This window comes from Eretmochelys imbricata, chromosome 7 (genome assembly GCF_965152235.1).
Source record: "Eretmochelys imbricata isolate rEreImb1 chromosome 7, rEreImb1.hap1, whole genome shotgun sequence".
NCBI classification, from domain to species: domain Eukaryota; kingdom Metazoa; phylum Chordata; order Testudines; family Cheloniidae; genus Eretmochelys; species Eretmochelys imbricata.
Genome location: NC_135578.1, coordinates 29,653,981 through 29,673,199, shown reverse-complemented (window position 1 = coordinate 29,673,199; position 19,219 = coordinate 29,653,981). Strand labels below are relative to the sequence as shown.

The 19,219-nt window shown below is 53.6% G+C and overlaps 1 protein-coding gene across 1 annotated transcript; it reads left to right on the top strand.

The window, feature by feature from the left end:
* Positions 1 to 286: 286 nt before the first annotated feature.
* Positions 287 to 18,732, top strand: RAB1B (RAB1B, member RAS oncogene family). Its single transcript, XM_077821993.1, has 6 exons — positions 287 to 426; positions 13,536 to 13,608; positions 14,653 to 14,748; positions 14,989 to 15,084; positions 16,001 to 16,132; positions 17,049 to 18,732. The coding sequence occupies exons 1-6, from the start codon at positions 413 to 415 to the stop codon at positions 17,241 to 17,243; spliced, it is 606 nt and encodes a 201-aa protein (XP_077678119.1). The 5' UTR covers positions 287 to 412; the 3' UTR covers positions 17,244 to 18,732.
* The last annotated feature ends 487 nt before the right edge of the window (positions 18,733 to 19,219 follow it).

Below are 19,219 nucleotides of genomic sequence, written 5' to 3'. Positions count from 1 at the left end.
AGGGGTCTTTGCAGCTGAGGGCTTTGCGAAGGAGACACTGAACACGTGTCTGACAAAGAGTCCGGCAAGTAAACTACATATCCCGTGAGGGATTGCGTGTGTGGCGCCTGTGCACGGGACAAGCAGCGTCTGCACGGAGAGCGCGCGAAGCCTGGGTAAGAGGAACTACGCATCCCATAAAGTCATGCGCTTTTCGCACATGCGCACTTCCCCGCAGGTCGCGCGGACGCAGGGGAAGGGGCGTGGCCAAGCGTGAGCGGGAGACTACATATCCCAGGGTGCCCGAGGCAGGACTCCACACTTGCGTATTGGCGGTGCCGCCCCTGGGGTGGGGGGAGGACCGAGGGGGGTGCCGCAGGCCGCCGCCATCTTGTGAGTGAGGAGGAGCCGAAATCACCGCGGGGGCGCCGCCATGAACCCCGAGTAGTGAGTGCGCGGGGAGGGGCAGGGCCGGGACCCCCGTGGCTCAGGCGGACCGAAGCCCCTCGGGGCCGCCCCCTCACAGTGGCTAGGACCCTATCCCAGAGCGCTCCCCACAGCCCCCGCTGGGCCCTGAGCCGCTCTCGCCGGGGCCTTACAGCCCCGTAGCCCCGCCCCTGCTGCCCTTCCGGGGCCGCGGGGCGTCTCCTGCCGCCGCCCCCTAGCGTCCCCCGGCCGGGGTCCGGGCCCCCCGCTTCCCCTCCCCTGGCACTGCCCTGCCTCACTTGCCGGTCCGTTCCCCTCACCAGCGTCCCTGGGCCCCCCGCTCCGGCGCCAGCCGCGTGCTCGGCCCCTCCCTGGGGCGGCTGAGGGGCCTCGGGGGGCGAGACCCGGCTCCAGGGGAGAGCAGACCTGGCTCCAGGGAGCTCCCTGCGGGGCTGGGTCCCTCTGCCCCGGCGCCCGCCCCGTCACTGGGTGTCTGCGGGGAACCCGGGAGGGTGGCGGGTCTTATCCTCGCCATGGGGGGGTCAGTCCAGCCCTACAGTGGGAGCTGAGGCAGCGGGGGGTGCGGGCGGTTTTGTAGCAGTCTCGTTCTAGAACAGTACCTAGGGTGGGCAAGGTTATTCTGGGCTAAAACGCCCCACTCCTCCTTGCTGCCCGGGGGTAACTGTATGGGTGTAAAGCACCTGTACAGCAGAGTAACTCCAGCCACACTAGGGCCTTGCATTGCATTAACTAGACTGGTGTCAGTAAAGCAGGGCAGTGTGTATGTGAGCCCTGAACTACTGGCCTAGGGAGTCTGGAGAAGCTGAACCCAGGTCTCCCCTGTGCAGGCTGGCACCCTAACAACTACACCAGCTGTTCTCTCAAGGGCTGATGGGATTTCAGTCGGTGCTGGGACCCGTTCAGGCCTTGGCAGAGGAGGCCAGCAAGGGACTGGTTAGTGTCCACTGGGTTGGGGGACAGGTGATATAGATGGTTGCCCTCATGTGACCTGGGGTGAGACCACCCACACCCCAGTTTGTTTCAGGGGGATGGGCCACCAAACAGACATAAGATGGGAACAGCTTTCCACCATGGAGGCTGGCTGGAGCTAGTGGCCTGTAGGGGAAAACCCCATTTTCCACCTCAGAGCCAAACAGACCCCTTACAAACTCTGTTGCATTTCAATGCAATTCTGTTGGGCTTCAGCCTTCCCCCCATGAGGTGGTGGTTCTACAGGGCAGCATCTTGGCTGCTTCAAGTGGACTTAGTGCTAATTATCATAGCTGCTTGTCAATAGCACAGGGAAAAAGTCAAGTTGATGCAAATCATAGGCATGCTTTGAATCCTTCTTCACTGAAGCTTCCACAGCAAGGGATGTGGAGTGCCCTTCCTACTAGGCTGACTTGGCACTGACTGAAATGGGAAGTGCTCTGACTGCTTCCAGAGTGTGTATGTGACTGCAGCTCTGGGGCACTTGAGGGAGCTCAGATGTGCCTCCAGAGGGGCCATCCCCTAAGTGGGCACACAGGGAAGCTGCATTCTAGCTGGCTGTGGGCAGAAGTCCTTGTCCAAATTGTCTGCTTGTTGGAGGGAGAAGGTGAAGGCAATGGCAACGGCAACCTGGTCAGCTCTGGGGTTAAATAATGCGCTGATCAGAGCAGCCAGGAGTTTGGCCTCCATGGCCTCTCTGAACAGCCAGTTAGTGTTGATGACAGGTGGCTTTGTGGAGAGTGAGGCTTTCTGGAAAAGGAACTGCACATCTGGCTGGTGGCATTCCCTCTTGAGCTGCTAGGGGGCAAACTAGACACCCCCCCACACACACACACTTCTCAAGTGGCGCTGGCTGCCTTTCTGAATGAAGCTGTCAACACACTTTTCGTAGCAGGTTGTCAGAGCCAAGATCTGGCACTGACGGGCAGCTCCTGTGATTCTGCTTTTCAGATGAGACTTAGCATAGGTCCTGACTCCTTGGAGCCCAATACCCTTTCTCTTCCCAGCCTTTCTTGGGGCCATTCCATTTTTCTTCCTTTTAAATCCCTCACCCTGAGTTTCAAATGGATACAGGATTCTGCTCTTGCTAGTATCTCTGTTGGCTGTTAAACAGCTGTTGTCTCCCACCCCAGAAGTGGTGGGTGAAGTGATGTCTGATATGCATGGAGATGGCTATGGTGTGAAAGGCACCAGGAGCATGGGAACTCCAGAAGTGGGGGTTGGGGACAATCTCAGACTGAGCCAGCACTGTTTTTGCTGGATTTTTGACCTGTGGGTGCATTCTCTCGGATAGCTAGTCATGCTCCCCCACTAGGGACCGCCCCAAAGCATCTGTATTGAATGTATGTTGAATTAAAGGAAAAGTGACCGGAGATAGCATGAGTCAGGGCTTCCTGTCCCCTCCCCACCAGCAAAACACACTCATTAGGAAATGGCGCTCATGTTGCCTGCTGCCAGCAGGACTTGATTGTGTCACCAGGCTAGCTGGGTCAATGAGGAATAATGCAGCCGGGCTACCTTATTCCGTTGGTCTGAGGTGACCGATGTAACAATTCTCCAATGCTGGAAGCACTCAAATGCCCCATAATTAATTGTGCGAATTCCTTTGGGAGCCCCTGGAGGTATCATGGGGATGGTACAAAGGTTTATTGGGCCATTTGGAGCAGAAACACTTGTGAGAGGCAAGGGACATGTTGGATACCCCTTGTGCAGAGACCTCAAGTAATCATGGAAGGTGTTGCTGTCTCCTTGCAGCAGCATCAAGCTGGTGGTGATGAGAGAGAGGTCTGTTCAGATGCACCCAATGGCTGTGGCAACTATCTCCGGTGCAGTGGTGACAGTGCTCATTCCTGCCTGCATTGTGCAGGCAACTGAAGTGTTGTACTGACACCATGATGGCTGGAAGAGGCAGGATGGGATCCGAGGAAGGAGGAGTCATGGTAGCTGCTGAAGAGCTCTGGTTGGGGCTGAGACGGAGTCTGTTCCTTTTATGACAATGCTGATCCTCCACTGGGGGTGGTGGTAAGGGAAGCTGGGCTCCAAGATTCAGTTTGGGCTGCTTCTGTACCTGAGCAATGCTGGGGGCAGTTAGGCACTCGCACTACATGGTGACCACTGACTGTTGCCTGGGTACTGACTTGAGAATTCCGGGAGCCTGGCTTCTGGGGATGCCGAAGGGCTGTATACGTATGGCTGGGCCAAACACTCGGCGCTTTAAAAAGCATGGTCGATATTGTTCCTGTGTTTCAGAGGGGGAACCAGTTGTGCCAGTGACATCTGTGCCTGAGGCTAGAACCCAGGAGTCCTGGGTGCCAGTGCCTGAGCCTTACCTGTTGCTCTGTATTGTCTCAGAGGATTGTAAATTGCCCCGTATCTGAAGGCTGGGACGATCAGCAAGGGGAAAGCATTGTCGAGGGGGCGTAAGGGGGCAGATAAATAAAGCTGGGGGAAGGAAGTTTTGTATATTGGGAAGCCCTTCCTAACAGTGGAGTCTCTGGTGCAAGGAATCTCCACCCAAGGGCAGCAGGGGCACCACAGTACTAAGCCAAGCACTAAGAAGCCATTCTGCATGGGCTGGATGAGGTACTGAACTCTTCCTGTCACAAACTCCAGCTCTGCACAACAATAGGAGTCACTCAACCCCTGTGCTCTTGTGAAAGTAGTGTCATCTCGGCACACGTGGAGGGGTCTGGAGAGCAGAGTGCTGGGAGAATGAACCCCCTTAACTCCTGCTGGGTCTTTTCTTTCACACCACTTTTTTGTTCTTTGGGAGGAGGGGGCGCTTAAAGACCTTCCCAAAGCCCTGCCCCCTGTTGGACTCAGCTGTATAAAGCTTCCATTCTGGCTGGGTGTGAGTATTATTCCTATATAAACTGTCTCATGGGACAGTTCTGCATCTGGATCCCAGCTAGGCTAGGGTGGTGCTTGGCCCTGTGGGGTTTTGACATCCCAGCAGGTGGGGCTTCCTCCTTTGCCCTGGGACCTGTGTGGTCTGAGATCTCATAGTGATTGTTTTCTCCCAGACATATCTTCCCAAGCAACACCTTTTGTTTGGGAGGAAAGTGTGCCCACCAGCTCCAATCTGTGGATCTTTGCGAGTCCTGGTCACAGTGGCCTTCAGTAGTCTTTCAGTCCTCCCCCTGTCCTGCTATTACCAAGCAGAGCACAGCATCCCCTGCCTGTACCCCATGCTGCTGTTGGTGCTGGAGTTAAGTTCTCTCCTGGCTTGCCTGTTGGACAGAATCATCAGCTAGGTTTCAATGAGTGGGGTGAGCTCCTGCTGCCTGCACAGTCCTGAGAGGAAGCATGAAAAGTGGAGGGGTTGCCTGGGGACACCTGAAAGCAGAAGAGGGTATTGTGGGATGAGAGCAGGATTTGGCTTGCAGTAGCTGAGGAGCAGGGTAGAACTTTTGTACCAATTTAGATGGAAAATGTGGGCCAAAGGTGTTAACATAACCCAGTCACTGTCCAACCTTAAACAGTGGTAAACAAGGGTCTGAATTAGGTATACAGAGACCTCAGCCTGCTTAGTACCATGGTGTAAACGCAATCACTGTTCTTTAAACCTTCTATTGCAAATACAGAAAAAGGAAAGTTAATACTTTATTTACATTTCAAAGGCTTTTAAATATTTTCATTTTAACAGCTCCCTTGGTCTTTCTCTTTAGCTGTAGAGTTTTAGAACACACAACCCCTTGTTTGACAGTTTCTTACATGGCATTAAAGATGGTGGTAACTGCCCTTTTGTGGGAAAGAAAAGTTAGTAGAGATGGGCTAGGACTGTTGCTGATAAAACCTGATCCTGTTTCTAAGACCAAACAAGACAAACACACAAGGGGAGAGAAGGACAGCAAAGCTAGAAAATGCAACTTCTGTCTTGGGTTATGTTTCACTTGCCTCAGTGCTGTAGAAAGACAGGCACAGCACATGGTCTTATAAGCCACTCAAAGACCTGGCAAACTTGTATCAGCATCAAGCTGTCTAGGGCATTGCTTTTAGCTGCCTCTTTCTGGTCACAGGCTTACAGCTGTGTTGCAGAATATATAGTCTTGGCCAACTGAGATGCTTATTAAACAGAGGACAAAAGGAGAATAAAATAGGGAAGGAAAAGGACACACGGCGTGGGGAGGGAGGGCTTAAAGTCACACATTCTTTTTGGTGTTTGAGATTCAGTTGAAGTAGTGGAGGTGGCAATGTTTGAATCCCCCTCTCTTGCCCAGTCTGATCAGGACATCTCTCAGATTAGGATGAAGAAAGTCAGAAGACCACACAGACAGTAGGGATGACAGCCAGGATGGTGAAGCTCACTCATTCCCCTTCTCTCACCTCCAGTTTTTCTCCCAAAGGGAGTGATGGGTGGAATAGCCTATTCCTTCATTACTTTGTCTAATTAGACCTAATTTCTGACACCAGTTCTGGTTCACTGATTTCCAGTCTTACTGCTATCTTGTTTACCAGGGAATGATCTCAACACCATTTTAGTTATCAGACTGAGTTAGTCCAAATGAAGAGGTGTACTTGGTCTCTCTTGCACCTTTTCCCATCTACACTTGTTGTTATAGGCTGTTGTGATGTTTCATAAACTCACTTTCATAGCTGAGCTCACAAATAGAGTAAATTTGTAGGCCAGTTGTTACAACAGAACCCAGCTTGACATGGATCTGAGGAGCTTGCTGCCATAGTGGAGTGGGTGTGGTGTGGTTTTGAGGTAAGCCTGGGAGCAGGTCCCAGTTGACAGGTGCTGCAGAAGAGAAGGCTCAGGCACCTGCAGTGAGGGCTGCTGGGAAACAGTGTTACAGCAAAGCACTGCCTGCAGAGAGATGCTGCCCAGATTCTGTCAGCTCTGCTCACAAATACCTCTGCCCCTGCCAACGTGTTGGTGAGGTATATGGATGGGGAGCCATCCTTGCTGCCCCCAGCTAGTGGAGATGGGAGGGCAGCGCACCAGTTCTCCCCAAGTCAGATGGAACAATGTGTCTGCAAGAGCAGTCAAGAAAGGGGTGGGTGTTGTGCTGTCACAGTAGCTCATATGTGGCTGGGTTCTTAGGGAAACATCTGTCCCTGTATCCTGTATGTCTGATCTTCCTGAGTCAGCTGTGAAGTGAGAGTCTCCAGTCTGGGATTGGGGAACAAACTACTTCCATGCAGCAGACACCACTTCTCTTCTCACAATCCCTGTGCAGGGGGCTGTGGGAGGCAGCAGAGAAGTTGTCAGAGGCCTCACCCATTAGGTCTTCATACAGTTGCATACAGCCCTGGAGACCAGTCACTCTTATCTGTATAGCATGTGGGCAGAGGCTATCAGATAGCTGGGAGGGCTGGAAGTCAGGATTTGTGGGTTCTAGTCCCAGCTCTTGCACTAACTCATCAAGCAGCTGTGGTCAAGTTGCTTCCATCTCTAGACTTCTGTTTCCTCATTTTTAAATCTGAGCAATAACTTCATGGGATGTTGAAGCTTGGCATGTGAACTGCATTAGCACCCCTTCATTGACAGGGCAGTGAAACCCCATGGCACAGGTTTGAATCCAGAACAGGTCAGTGACAAGCAAAACCTGTTCTACATAAAATGCATTGGTGTAGTGCTGAGAGACCCTCAGACCCAGCATTAATTTGAGCGACCTGCTCTGGAGTTGGCCTCATTCAAGTGCCAGTGGCCACCCTGCCTGAAAACACTGGAGCTGCTGTGGCCATGCTGGTACTGGGCTCCCTTGTGTTTGGCACTAAGACTTCTTAGAGCATATCCCATTGTTCTTAGCACTAGAGTCAGCTGAGCTGCTCTGAGTTCTTTAGTGAATTGTGGGACAACTGGCCTGTCCTTTCTGGGAAGGAGACTCAGGGAATGGAGGCATTGGAGGACTCATGGCACTCCAGTGGTACTAGCTTGCACCCACGCTGCAGGGTGAGGTGTGCTCGCACGAGCTGTAGCCTACGCCTCTACAAGCCAGCCAGCTCAAATTGAAACCACCACACTTGAGGGGAATGGGTTTTTGTGTGAACAGGGCTTGAGTTAGGGACTGCATTTGCCTTGGAAGCCAAGTTAAGTCTGCGGTGAGGTGGAACCCTCAGCCCAGCTTGTGCTGACAGAGGCTTCCACTTATAAAATCGTCCTGCTCCTGGCAGTGACCGGACTTAGTGCTGGCAGTGAGCCACTTTGTGTGTTTACACACTCTCCCTACATGGGCCTTGCTGCCGCAGGCACTGCACAAGGAAAGCTGCATCAGTTTAACACAGTGGTTCTCCAACTTCATTGCACCGTGACCCCCTTCGGACAACAAAAATGACTACATCACCACAGGTTGGCGGAGGAGAGGTGGAGCCTAAGCCCCACTACTCCAGGCTTCAGCTACAGCCCCAGGCCCCAGCAAGTGTAATGACCCTGGTGACCCCATTAAAATGTGGTCCCAGCCCACAGTTTGAGAACCACTGATTTAACATCAATAAGTGTAAGCTGGTTTTGTTTACTCAATGCAAACCCCTTTGTAGGCTGTCTGGTACTTATGTCACACAGTAGGCCAGAGTAGCTGGAAAGAAAGGACCACAATCTATGGATCTTTAATATAAATCACTCTCAAAACAATCTAGCTTCAGCTGATTCCTCGTGACTGAAACAAAACTTAAGATTCAGAGTTAAGGCCAAAAGGGACAGTTAGATCCTTTAGTCCAGTGGTTCTCAAAGCTGGTTTGCCACTTGTTCTGAGAAAGCCCCTAGTGGGCCGGGCCGGTTTGTTTACCTGCTGTATCCACAGGTTCGGCTGATCACAGCTTCCACTGGCTGTGGTTCGCTGCTCCAGGCCAGTGGGGTCTGCAGGAAGTGTGGACAGCATATCCCTTGGCCCACGCCGCTTCCTGCAGCCCCCATTGGCCTGGACCGGTGAACTGCAGCCAGTGGGAGCCACAATCCACCGAACCTGCGGACCTGGCAGGTAAACAAATTGGCCCGGCTCACCAGGGGCTTTCCCTGAACAAGCAGCGGACCAGCTTTGAGAACCGCTGCTCTAGTCTGACCCTCTTGTATATCACAGGCCAGAGTGTCACTCAGTGACCCCTGTATTAAGTCCAATTATTTGGGTTTGGCAAAAGTACCTTCCAGAAAAGCATCCAGTCTGGATTTGAAACCAACACAGCATGGAGAATCTGCCACTTCCTTTGGCTAAAAATCTGGTGCGTTATTTCTAGACTTTATAGATTAGATTTTAATCTAGAACTGTCAGTAAACGTCTTTCAGCTGACACACTGAAATCAACAAATCAGTTGGTAATAGTTGATATGACTGCGGGGACTGGGTCATGTGTGGGGAGCCTTCTGCATCCCTGCTGTCATAGGAGTGAGTGAGCTGGTCTGTGTCAGCAGAGTTCTGCTTCCTAAGGGCCAGCATCACCTGATCTCTGCAGACGCAAAGTCTGGGGAAGCTGCAGCGCTCCTAGCCCAGTGAAACAGAGACCCTCCTCCAGGACTGCAAGGAGGAAGACCTGCCCCCACCTCTGCAGGGAGACCACCCCCTGCTGAACAACTGCCTGGGGATGGCTCCCATGCTCCTGACTAGTGAATGAGCGAGCAGGATTGGTGATGCCCAATCCCTGAAGGCACAAGGTATGGGAGTTGTTTCTGCTCACTGAAGAGGCCACCCCAGGCAGGAGCCATTCAGCAGTAGGGTGGCCTCCCCACCACAGCTAGACACAAGGACTCCTTAAAGCCCTGGCCAGTGGTGTCCGCAGTTCCCTACTAGGACCCCAGCCTTCCTCACATCTTGTGCCTGCAGGGATTGGGTGTCATGAGCCAGGTCTGTGGGCGCTGTCTCTGGGCAGGAGCTGTTTAGCAGTGGGATGGCCTCCCCCACAACCAGGGGCTTCTGCTCTGCTGGGCCAGGACTGCAGCCTCCCCATATATTGTGCCTCTTGGCCGCAGAGGGAACCCCCTGCCATCAACACTGCAGTAGCCCAACCTCTGGAACTGTGGGGGGGGAGTTTAAAAATAGAAGAAAACTCTTAAATAAAAATTGTCAATTGGGGGGGAAAAGAAAATCATAAAAATTGACTTCTGCCAGGCCTGCTTAATTCCAGTTTCAATGTACCTGGTTTTAACTTCCAGCAGTTTAACAAGCCACTGTAAAGCCAAATGTCTGTAGTACGATTTGCACCAGTTTGTGGCCTAGGAGTCCTGGACATGGACCCTGTTATGCCAGGTGCTGTACAAACATAGTGTTGATCTGACTGGTATACATTTCTCATGTGGGTGAGGCTTTGAGTCTGGAGATCATAGACTCCAGTTTACCAGCACTCTTCTGAGCAGTTATTCCCTGGATCGATCTCTCTCTCTCTCTCCTGTTGCCAGCACCAGAGCTTCAGGGCTTACGTTTTATTATCAGTTGCTCTCTAAGAGTGGGTTGTGTTGTGAGGAGTAATGGGCCTTGATAGCCTAGCCTGGGTACTTGCAAGAGCCTATGAGGCTTGAAAAGGGCAGGTGTTAATTAGGGCTTGTGGTGAGTTGTGGGGGTAGCTGTCTCTGCGGAGCCTGGTGTGTATCCAGGGCTACCCTTGGCTGGCTCTTAATGAGCCTTTAGAAAAGGCTTGTACTGTATGCAATATAAAGCAGGGGTTGAATGTAGCAGGTGTACCCGACAGCCAGGCAGCCTCCCCAGGGGCAAGTGCTAGATCTACACCAGGAGGGCAGGGTGAGAGCTGAGTCTAGCTCTGGGTGTGCAGAGCCTTGTTGCGTGTTCCTACTGCTCATTTGGGGGGGTACTGCATGGATTCAAACTATAGCTGTGTAATGCAGCAGCACTGAAAAGTGGGGCTGGGCAGGGTCACTACTTGGATAGGAGACCTCCGTGGAAAACCTAAGCTGCCACATGGGGTAGTGGTGATTCTGTAGTGGGTGCTCTCTGTCTGAGCAGGCACTGAATCTAGTGTCGTGGTGCTGAGCTCTAAGAAAGGGTGCTACTGGTCTCCACAAGGGGTGCTCTCCCCCTATGCTGGAGGTGCTGAGAGGGGATGCCTTTCTTCCTTCCTTCCCCCCCGCCCCCCCCAGATGTTGATGGCCTGGTAGCAACTCATTTTCCCCACAGTTCCCTCAATGCAATTGAGTCTGATTAACCTTCACTTCTGCCTGCACTGTCATGCAGCACTGGGCAGGGGCCAGGCCAGGGCTCCTGTGTAAACAGTTTGCCTCAGTAATAGGTCGTCCTGCACCCTGCTTTGGGGTATAGCTCTGTGTCACTGCTGTGCTGTCAGGATGTAGTGCTTATGCACCCAGGCTTTGCGACTGTGCTGAGCTGTGTTGCTGGTCAGAGGCCTCAGCTCAGCTGGCCAGAGAGTGAGGCAGAGGAGGGGCTGTACTTGGGATAGGTGCTACCATGTCTCTGGTGTTGTATGGTAAAACGGTCTGTGCAGAGGCCTCTCAGTTCAGTTCCTCCTGGCTTGTGGTGTGGGTGGAAAGCACATGAAGGGCCCTGCTATTGCTAGTGGCAAGCTGTGCTGGGAAGTGAGTGGGGTCCAATGGCCAGAACCTCAGTCAGGTTGTAAAGGGCTGAATGTTACTCTAGGGCAGGTTATCCTTCTCGGTGATAAATCAGTCCCTCTCCACAGACAACAGTTGTTCTGCCTGAAACTGCACTGGCATCCAGGATGGACATCCGGATGGAATTAAACACAGGGCTGGGAGCCAAGACTCTTCAGTTCTTTCCCCAGCTCTGGGAAGGAAGTGGGATCTAGTAGCTGAAGCAGCCCAAGGCACAGAATGGGGGGCTATTACTGTATCACCTCATCTAAGATTTGGGAGGAGAACCCAGGAGTCCTAGCCCCCTTCTGTGACCACTAGACTGTGACCACTAGACTCGCGTTGTGTGATTTACCTCAGTGCTCTGCAGCTTCTAATTTCCAGAGCCTTCTGAACTCTTGGATGACATGGAAGTCTGTTCTGGCTTTGCAATCCCTCTTAGGGCCCATGTGTGTTTGAGCAGGGGACAGTCAGTCTGTCCCAGGGCTTGGTCTCTGTCTGGGATTGGTTCAGGCTGTCCTGAATGTATCATGAGCCTCTTCTGTTCAGGGATTTACTGCCAGTACCCCCAGCTGCAGTACTGGGGAGCAGCAAGAGTCTCCAGCTGGAGCTGGTTGGGGCTAAGCTGCTTTTGTGTTAATGTCCAGCCACTCAGCAGCTCTTCCCATGAGATCTGTAGTCAGGCTGGCCATTGCAACCCCTTCCTGGCCACCCCATGTCACTGTCACCATGTGGGAAGTTCTGCTGCTGCCTTGGGTCGCAGTGGCTGAGGGTGAGTTGCTGCTTGGCTGGGTCACCTCCTTCCTGTGCAAGGAGGGACAGGTGGTACCAGCTTCATTGCACATGGCATTGCCATGGCAATGTATTGGGGTGATGGATTACACTTGCAGTGACTGGGATTGGGCTGTTCTGTAAATGGGTCTCTTCCCTTGCTGTGGCTATGCTCACTGGCTCAGTATGGTGAGGGATGCAGAGAAAGTCACTGGAGACCAGAGATCTCTGGCTAGCATTTGAGGGGTTGAAGCTGTTCTGGGTGGTGGGTGACAGAGCAGCCTATAACCCACCCAGAGCAGAGGGCTGAAGTGGGGAATGGTCAGCTCACTTGCTCCTCGGAGATCGGACCTGGAGGCTTTGATCTGTTTGCTTCCCTCAAAGGGAGTTTAAAAACAGTCTGGAGATTTCCAGACCCTTTACTGCTGGGAGACCTTCTCTGATTGACTGCCAAGCCCTAGCTGTCCTTCTGCTAAGGGTCACCACTGACCCCCTCAGAATTGAATTTAGCAACCTTGCAAGTCCAGGATAGGAGCCCAGCTCCCTAGGATGGGCAGAGCTGAAGCTGCCTTGCCCCAGAGCACCTGCATTCTGTAGAAACCCAGCCCTAGAGGCCAGCACTGTGGTGCATGGTCCATGCAGGACTCTTAGGAAAGGCCCTCTTCCTTCCCCCTCCCTGGAGTTGACACTCCAGTTTGGGATCTCTGCTTTGCTGTAGGTTCCCCAGAACTGGGTGAGCATTTTGGTATGGGGGCAAAGGGCTGGCCATAACCAAGTGGGATCCTAAAACTTTAAATACCTGGGTCTCTGCTCAAGAGGTTTGAGAACCACCCCAGTGCTCAGTGTCAACCCACAGAGCCACAGTGTGTCCTGGGGTGACTCCTCCAATCCCAGCAGAACCAACAGCACCAGCAGATATGTGGAGGCTCCCACATGGCTGTGTGGAGATCTAAAACCTGACTTAAAGGCAGGCTTTTGCCTGATCAAAAATTCTAAATCCTTGTGCTGTGGCTGCATTTCAGGGGCTGTGTGAAGGCCTTTAGGCTTGGCCTAGCTGAAAGGCCCTAGATGTAGGAATGGCTGGGTGATCACCTTTCTGGCCTCCAGCTCTGAATGGCTTCATTTGTTCCCAAATTCTTAATGTTTCCAGGATTTTTTAATGCCTTAGTCTCTGGGATCCCCTGAGCCTGCAACAAGTCTGTCCTGAGGGCCCTGTAGAGAGTTTGCCCCCACTCATGAGGCAGTCTAAGTACTAAAATCAAGCACCCCATGCTATGTTTCCCTGCATTTCTGACCTCCACCATGGGCTGCACCCTGGAAAGTGGACCTCTCAAAATTTGGTTGAGAGGGTGACCCTGCTCTGTAAGATACTGCCATTGTAGGCAATTCCTAATAGACTGATCTGAATGTATAGTGTGCACTGATCCAAAGCAAGGGAGAGTGTTGGAATTAGGACTCCTGGCTTTTGTTCCCCACTCTGAGAGGGGGGAGTGAGCTCTAGTGCTTAAAGCAGGAGGGCCAGGAGCCACGATCCTTGGGTTCTAATTACATCCCCTGTGGAGCATCTGATGCTCCCTGTTGTCTCTTGAACACTGTGGGTGGCAGGGAGCAGAGTCCTGACTGCCCAGATCCGACTAAGGATCCCTGTTTAAAGAGCCCCCATGCCCTACACCAGAGTTGTTTGCCAGCACATACACTTTTCCCCACTACATGTACTCCAAGTCCTTGCCCGCTGGGGTTGTGGGAATGTGACCCTCTAATCTTCTTCAACTGGGAACACTCCCTGGTCTGAGCAGGAGAGAGGTCCCCAGTTATCCACACTACTAAAGTCAGGAACTGTTCTGTTTTCCTCATTCTCCATCTGTCTGTTTCAGCGATTACCTGTTCAAGCTGCTGCTGATTGGAGACTCAGGTGTGGGGAAGTCCTGCCTCCTGCTGCGATTTGCTGTGAGTGTCCCTGCCCTGTGCAGAGCCCCTCATGATCCAGTGGGCAGCTAGCCATATGGTGACAGGCTGGCCACATCTGTTCCAGAGCTGTTGCAGTGAGGTTGTGGTGTCTGAGATGTGGGTACTTGGGTCTCATCACCCTTGGGCATATTTTATGAAAACTCAAACAATCCTACATTGACCTAGTCAAATTTGCAAGCTAAAGACATTTAGGCCTGTCAGTGCTTGGCTAAGAGATTGCCACGCTGCAGAGAACAGCAGAGACGTAATAGGGTGCCCTCTTCCCTCAGTCTGACCCCAGTATCATGCTGGGGAGGAGAGTGCTGAGCAGCAGGGAGGGCTCAATAGGGACCTCTGTGCCCTTGTAGTCAGTGTTGCACCAGTGCAATGCTTGAGGACATTGCTGTTGGAGGTGCTGCCTTTTGCAAGAGACTTAAAACTGGGGTCCTGACCCTGTGACACTGTCCCAAGAGGCTCTATAATCACTCTGGTGCCCTGGTCAGTTTCCATCTTGAGAGATTATATTTGGCCTCCTGTAACTCCACATCTGGTTCCTAAACTTGCACATCATTGTGTGCTGCGTAATGGTCCCCATACCCCACCCCAGAGGTGGCTGCATATAGTCTTGTCTGTCATAAAGCACTTTGGGGTGGGAATACCAAGCATTACAGGGCAGCTGAGTGGCTGGTGCTGCATGTCCTTTGGCAATGGGCAGGTACCAAGGAGTTGTCTTGCTAGAATGACAGTTGATTAAAATAGGCTTTTTAAACTGCAGAACCTTCCTGGAAGCTAAGCAGCTCCTGACCAGGATCTCCAAACTCCCAAAGCACTTAATAAAAGCCCCCTATTTAAAGAAATCCCAAACCCTCCTCTCTGCCCAGTACTGGGCTGACATCTGTTCACCTTTGAGTGGTGGCTGTTAATGTCTGAGGAGTGTTTAGATTCAGGGCTCATGACCTTTCCCCACCACTAGAATTGGGTGTTGAAAAAGGTTCAGCACAGACCCCAGCTGCCCTGGTAATCACCTCATTCTGCACCCTCCAGGATGACACCTACACAGAGAGCTACATCAGCACCATTGGGGTGGACTTCAAAATCCGGACCATTGAGCTGGACGGCAAAACCATCAAACTACAGATTGTGAGTATCTGGCCCCTGGCCGCTGCATTGACCTCTGGGGACTGGCTCTGGAGGGCAGGGAATGGTATACAGGCCTTTCCCTTCTGAGGGTGCGAGCTCCTATCCTACACAAGGGTAGGGGACTGGCTGGCTTAGAAACATGGGGGAATGGAATATGGGGGTTTCCCCTCTAGGGGCTGCTGTCTGTCTCTAGAGAGGATTAATGGTCCACCTCCTCCCCTCCCTTCCCTTCTCTTGCAGTGGGATACCGCTGGTCAGGAGCGGTTCCGGACCATCACCTCCAGCTACTACAGAGGGGCGCATGGCATCATTGTGGTGTATGATGTAACAGATCAGGTAATGCTGCTCCAAGTACTCTGGCCCTGCAAGTCCTCTGACAGCTCCCTGACCTCCCTGCATCCAGGGTCCCTCCAGGTTCAGGCAATGGGCTGCCTGCTGGGCACCTAGGGAGCCAGGACCCCTGGGTTCTGTCCTGGTTCCAGGACTAGAGCAGTGCTGTAAGAATGCCTGACTGTTGGTAGCCAGACCCTGCCTGCTGGGTGGCACAGTGGAGACCAGGCAGTCCTCCCAGAGTTGTTGGGTCTTGGCTGGTGGGGGGTTGTTGGGGAAGAGAGTGATCCTGATCACTATTCCCAAGTGACATCCATTCCTGCACCCTTTGATGTCCTTTGTGCTGGGCACTGCCCCTTCCTGTGCCAGTGGGGCATTGCATTCCTTCCACATCTGCCCCAGACATTGCTGATGCAGGTGTTGTGCACTGCTATGGCAGCAGCTACTCTGCTCTGTGCCAGCAGCTGGTGTACCCATGACTGGCCCATCGAGCAGGTTGCAAAGCCAGGCCCAGGGGGCTGCGCTGCCTTCATTTCCATATTCACCTTGAAGATAGGGAATTGAGCAGTTTCTGAAGATGGCAAGGCTGGCAGCAGCTGCCTGGAGTAGGTGGGAAGGACATCAAGGTAACAGCATCTAAGAACAGTTGCTGAATGTGGGAAGGGCTGTACTGGTAGAGAAAGCACTGGGAGCAGGACTCCTGGGTTCTGTCTCCAGCTGCGCTGCCAACTCACTGTGACCCTAGTGCCAGTTGCTTCCCCTGTATCCATTTCCTGCCTATGAAATGGAGATGCACCCTTGCTGAGGGGTGCTGGGGACCTCCTCCCCGCTGTGTGGGTGCTCTGAGCTGTTGCTGTAAGCATGCTGGCAGGGTGTCTGGGGTCCTGCTTTTGTCCAGCTGAGCCCACGTTCCCTGTTGCAGGAGTCCTACAGCAATGTGAAGCAGTGGCTGCAGGAGATCGAGCGCTATGCCAGCGAGAATGTCAACAAGTTGCTGGTGGGCAACAAGTGCGACCTCACTACCAAGAAAGTGGTGGACTACACCACCGCCAAGGTGAGCAGGGCACAGCAAGCCCCTCTGATGCTTGTGGATAGAACTCCCCCTTCTGTCTCTGGCACCTCCGGCGTCTGGCAGATGCAGACAGGCAGCAACTCTCAGGTGGGGCCCTAACAACTGAGTGGCTGTCCCCACTGCAGTATGTTCCTGCAGTACCGGGAAGCCCCACCAGGGGGCAGCACTTGTCCTATCAGATGCTTCCTCCCCGCCATGCCTGGCTGTAGCTCAGAAGGGCTTGCTATTTGCCAGCAGTAGGGCTGATCTCCAGGGCTGTGCTGGCTGCCTCCATCCCCACTGCCAGCCATGGGCTCAGGCTCCTAGCCACCTGCCTGGCTGGGGGACACAGGTGTCTGGGGAGAGAACTAGGAGTGATGGGGTGAAACAGGCTAATTTCTGGGAAGTAGCAGTCTTCTCCTGTAAAAAGAAAAGGAGTACTAGTGGCACCTTAGAGGCTAACCAGTTTATTTGAGCATAAGCTTTCGTGAGCTACAGCTCACTGTGGCACCAAGAAGCTGGGGATGTGGTTAGGATCTCCAACCCATCATCCAGAACGCCTGGGTTCTATTGCTGGCTCTGGGAGGGAAGTGGGGTCTAGTTAGAGCAGGGGCCTCTGATTTATTTTTCCAGTTCTTCTACTCACTTGGTGTGTCCCTTTTGGTAAATCACTTCCCTGGGGTGTGCTTTGGTTTCCCCATCTACACTGGGGCTAATGACTGACCAGACCTACTGCCTGGGTGTTGGGGGTTTGAATGGTGCCTGTCTGGTTAGGGATCTCAGCACTGCCCCCTCCCCAAAGGGATGAGGGCCCTCCTGGGTAGGTGACTCTTGGGACAGGGGCAGCCCTGCCCGTGTTGTGCCACAGACAGAGGCCTTGCCAGTCTGTAACCCTTTCTCTTCCCCTGTCTTTGCTTAGGAATTTGCAGACTCCTTGGGCATCCCGTTCTTGGAGACCAGCGCCAAAAACGCCACCAACGTGGAGCAGTCATTCATGACCATGGCAGCTGAGATCAAGAAGCGCATGGGCCCTGGCGCCACCACTGGCGGGGACAGACCCAATCTCAGAATCGACAGCACTCCAGTCAAACCAGCGGGTGGAGGTTGCTGCTGAGGCCCAGGACTGAGGGGTGGGATGGGGAGGGGAGGGGAGTGGACCGTCCAACCCAGTGCTGTCCAGCACCCTCCTCCTGTGGAGTAGCAACTTTCCCGGATGATACCATGCAGGGGGACGGGACCTCTCTGGTGGGGTGGTGGTTTGGGTTCTCTGCCTGTGTTAATTACTTACCCTTGTTAAGTGTGTGGTGGGGACAGACTGCAAGGTGTGCTCTCCCACCCTTGAGAACTTCCCTCTATGCAGCCTCTTGCCTTGGTCCTTGGTGCCCAATGGCTGGCAGGATTCCTGGCTCCTTCTCATGGGTTCTCTGCTGCTGCTCCCCTCCCCTTCCTGCTGGGTGAATGGGGCTGCCCCCATCTCCACCCCCAGCCTCTGCTCTTCTGCTGCCTGCAGTCCCCTTCTCTCCAGTTTCAGATATGGGGGGTCTCGGATGGTGACAGGCTCACCCCCCTCTCTCTCTCCCTTCCTGGGAAGGTTCATGTGTGGTTAAGGTTGAGCCAAGGCTGGCTGGAGCGGTTCTTCTGCCTGGTACCTGGTCTCCATGGGGCAGTTGCTTGTCACTAGCAAAATAATGGAGGTGGGGGCATAGGCTGCTCTGAACTGCTCAAGCTACTCTCTGGGTTGTGCCCCCTGCCTCCACTCAAGGGGTCTGTGTTGTCCTGGCTCCATGTCTTTTCTCATTCCTCTCACTCCCAGCAGCGCAGAGACTTCTGTTTAATCCCCTCTCTGCTGCAGTTTGGGGTCCCCTTTCCTCCCACTGCCTTGCTCTAGTTCAATATTTATACCCCTGCTGCAGACCTTCACACAGTGCCACAGAGTGGCTGTGACGCAGGGCTGGCCCAGGAACGCTGAGTGGAGCCTGATACCGCCACTTCACCTCCATCCCTCAGTTTCCTCACCTCGCCCTGCTGAGGCTGTCTCCCAGTGCTCCCCAGCCAAGTGGGGCAGGCAGTTATCCCTGGGCCACCCCATGCCAGGCCCACTGAATGTATTCAGGGTAGCATGGACAGTTGGGGGCCTTAGAACTGATCAGAGGCCTATGAGCTGCTTGCCCAGCCCCTTCCCCAGGGCTCTTCATGGCTCAGGAGCTCCCAGCACCTCAGCCCTCAGGGGGGGCTAATGCACTGAGCAGCTGTTCTACTTCTGCCCCAGCTGGGAAGCTCTTATTCTTTCTGTGGGGCAAGTGCATGGGGGCAGCCCTCTACTGCTCAGCTCACCCCTCTGCAGCGTCAGCCCTTCCCATTGTGACCAACCCCCAACCCTGGCAAGAAGGGGAAGCTGGGGCCCTGAGTGTGTGTCCCTTTGCTGTGCCCACTGTCTGGCCTGGCTCAGTCATGCCCGTTTAGGGTAGTGGGAGGAGCTGCCTGGATGGTTCATTTATTGGCTTTTTTTTCCACCAGTGACATCATTTTAAAAAAAAAAAAAAAAAAATGGAACAAAAAAATTCCAAAATAAAGGTGAGTGCCTCTGCGGGGAGGCTCCTGCGGCCTGCACCCTTCTTCTTGTCAGTAGGCCTGCTGGGGTGTGCACCGCAAGAAAGGTGGGAGACACATGGGCTGGGCCAGGTGCCCCTCCCCCCTGGATCAGGCAGCCCTGGTACAGTGCAGGCACTGTACAGCCCCCTGCCTAGGGTCCCCCAGCTAGACTGAGTACAGCTGAGCTTGGGCACCTTCTGCCTCCTTTCCCCAGTGTGGCCCCCAGTCAGTTGAGCAGGCGCTGCATTGTTAAACTCTCCTCTCCCCCCAATCTTCCTTTCCTAGCTGTACCTGCTACTCTTGCTCCCTGGGAGTGCCCAGAGCTGAGCTCACCTGCCTGTGGCTGCCATGGAACACAGCAGTGTCCTTGGGCTGAGAGCTCCCCTGCCATTTTGGAAGATTCAAAGCTGGGGGAGAGGGGGACTGTATCCCCTTGACCCAGCTTTGTGTTCATTTTTAGAGCAGGGCAGGTGTACACCTGCCAAAGGGGTGGGGGGA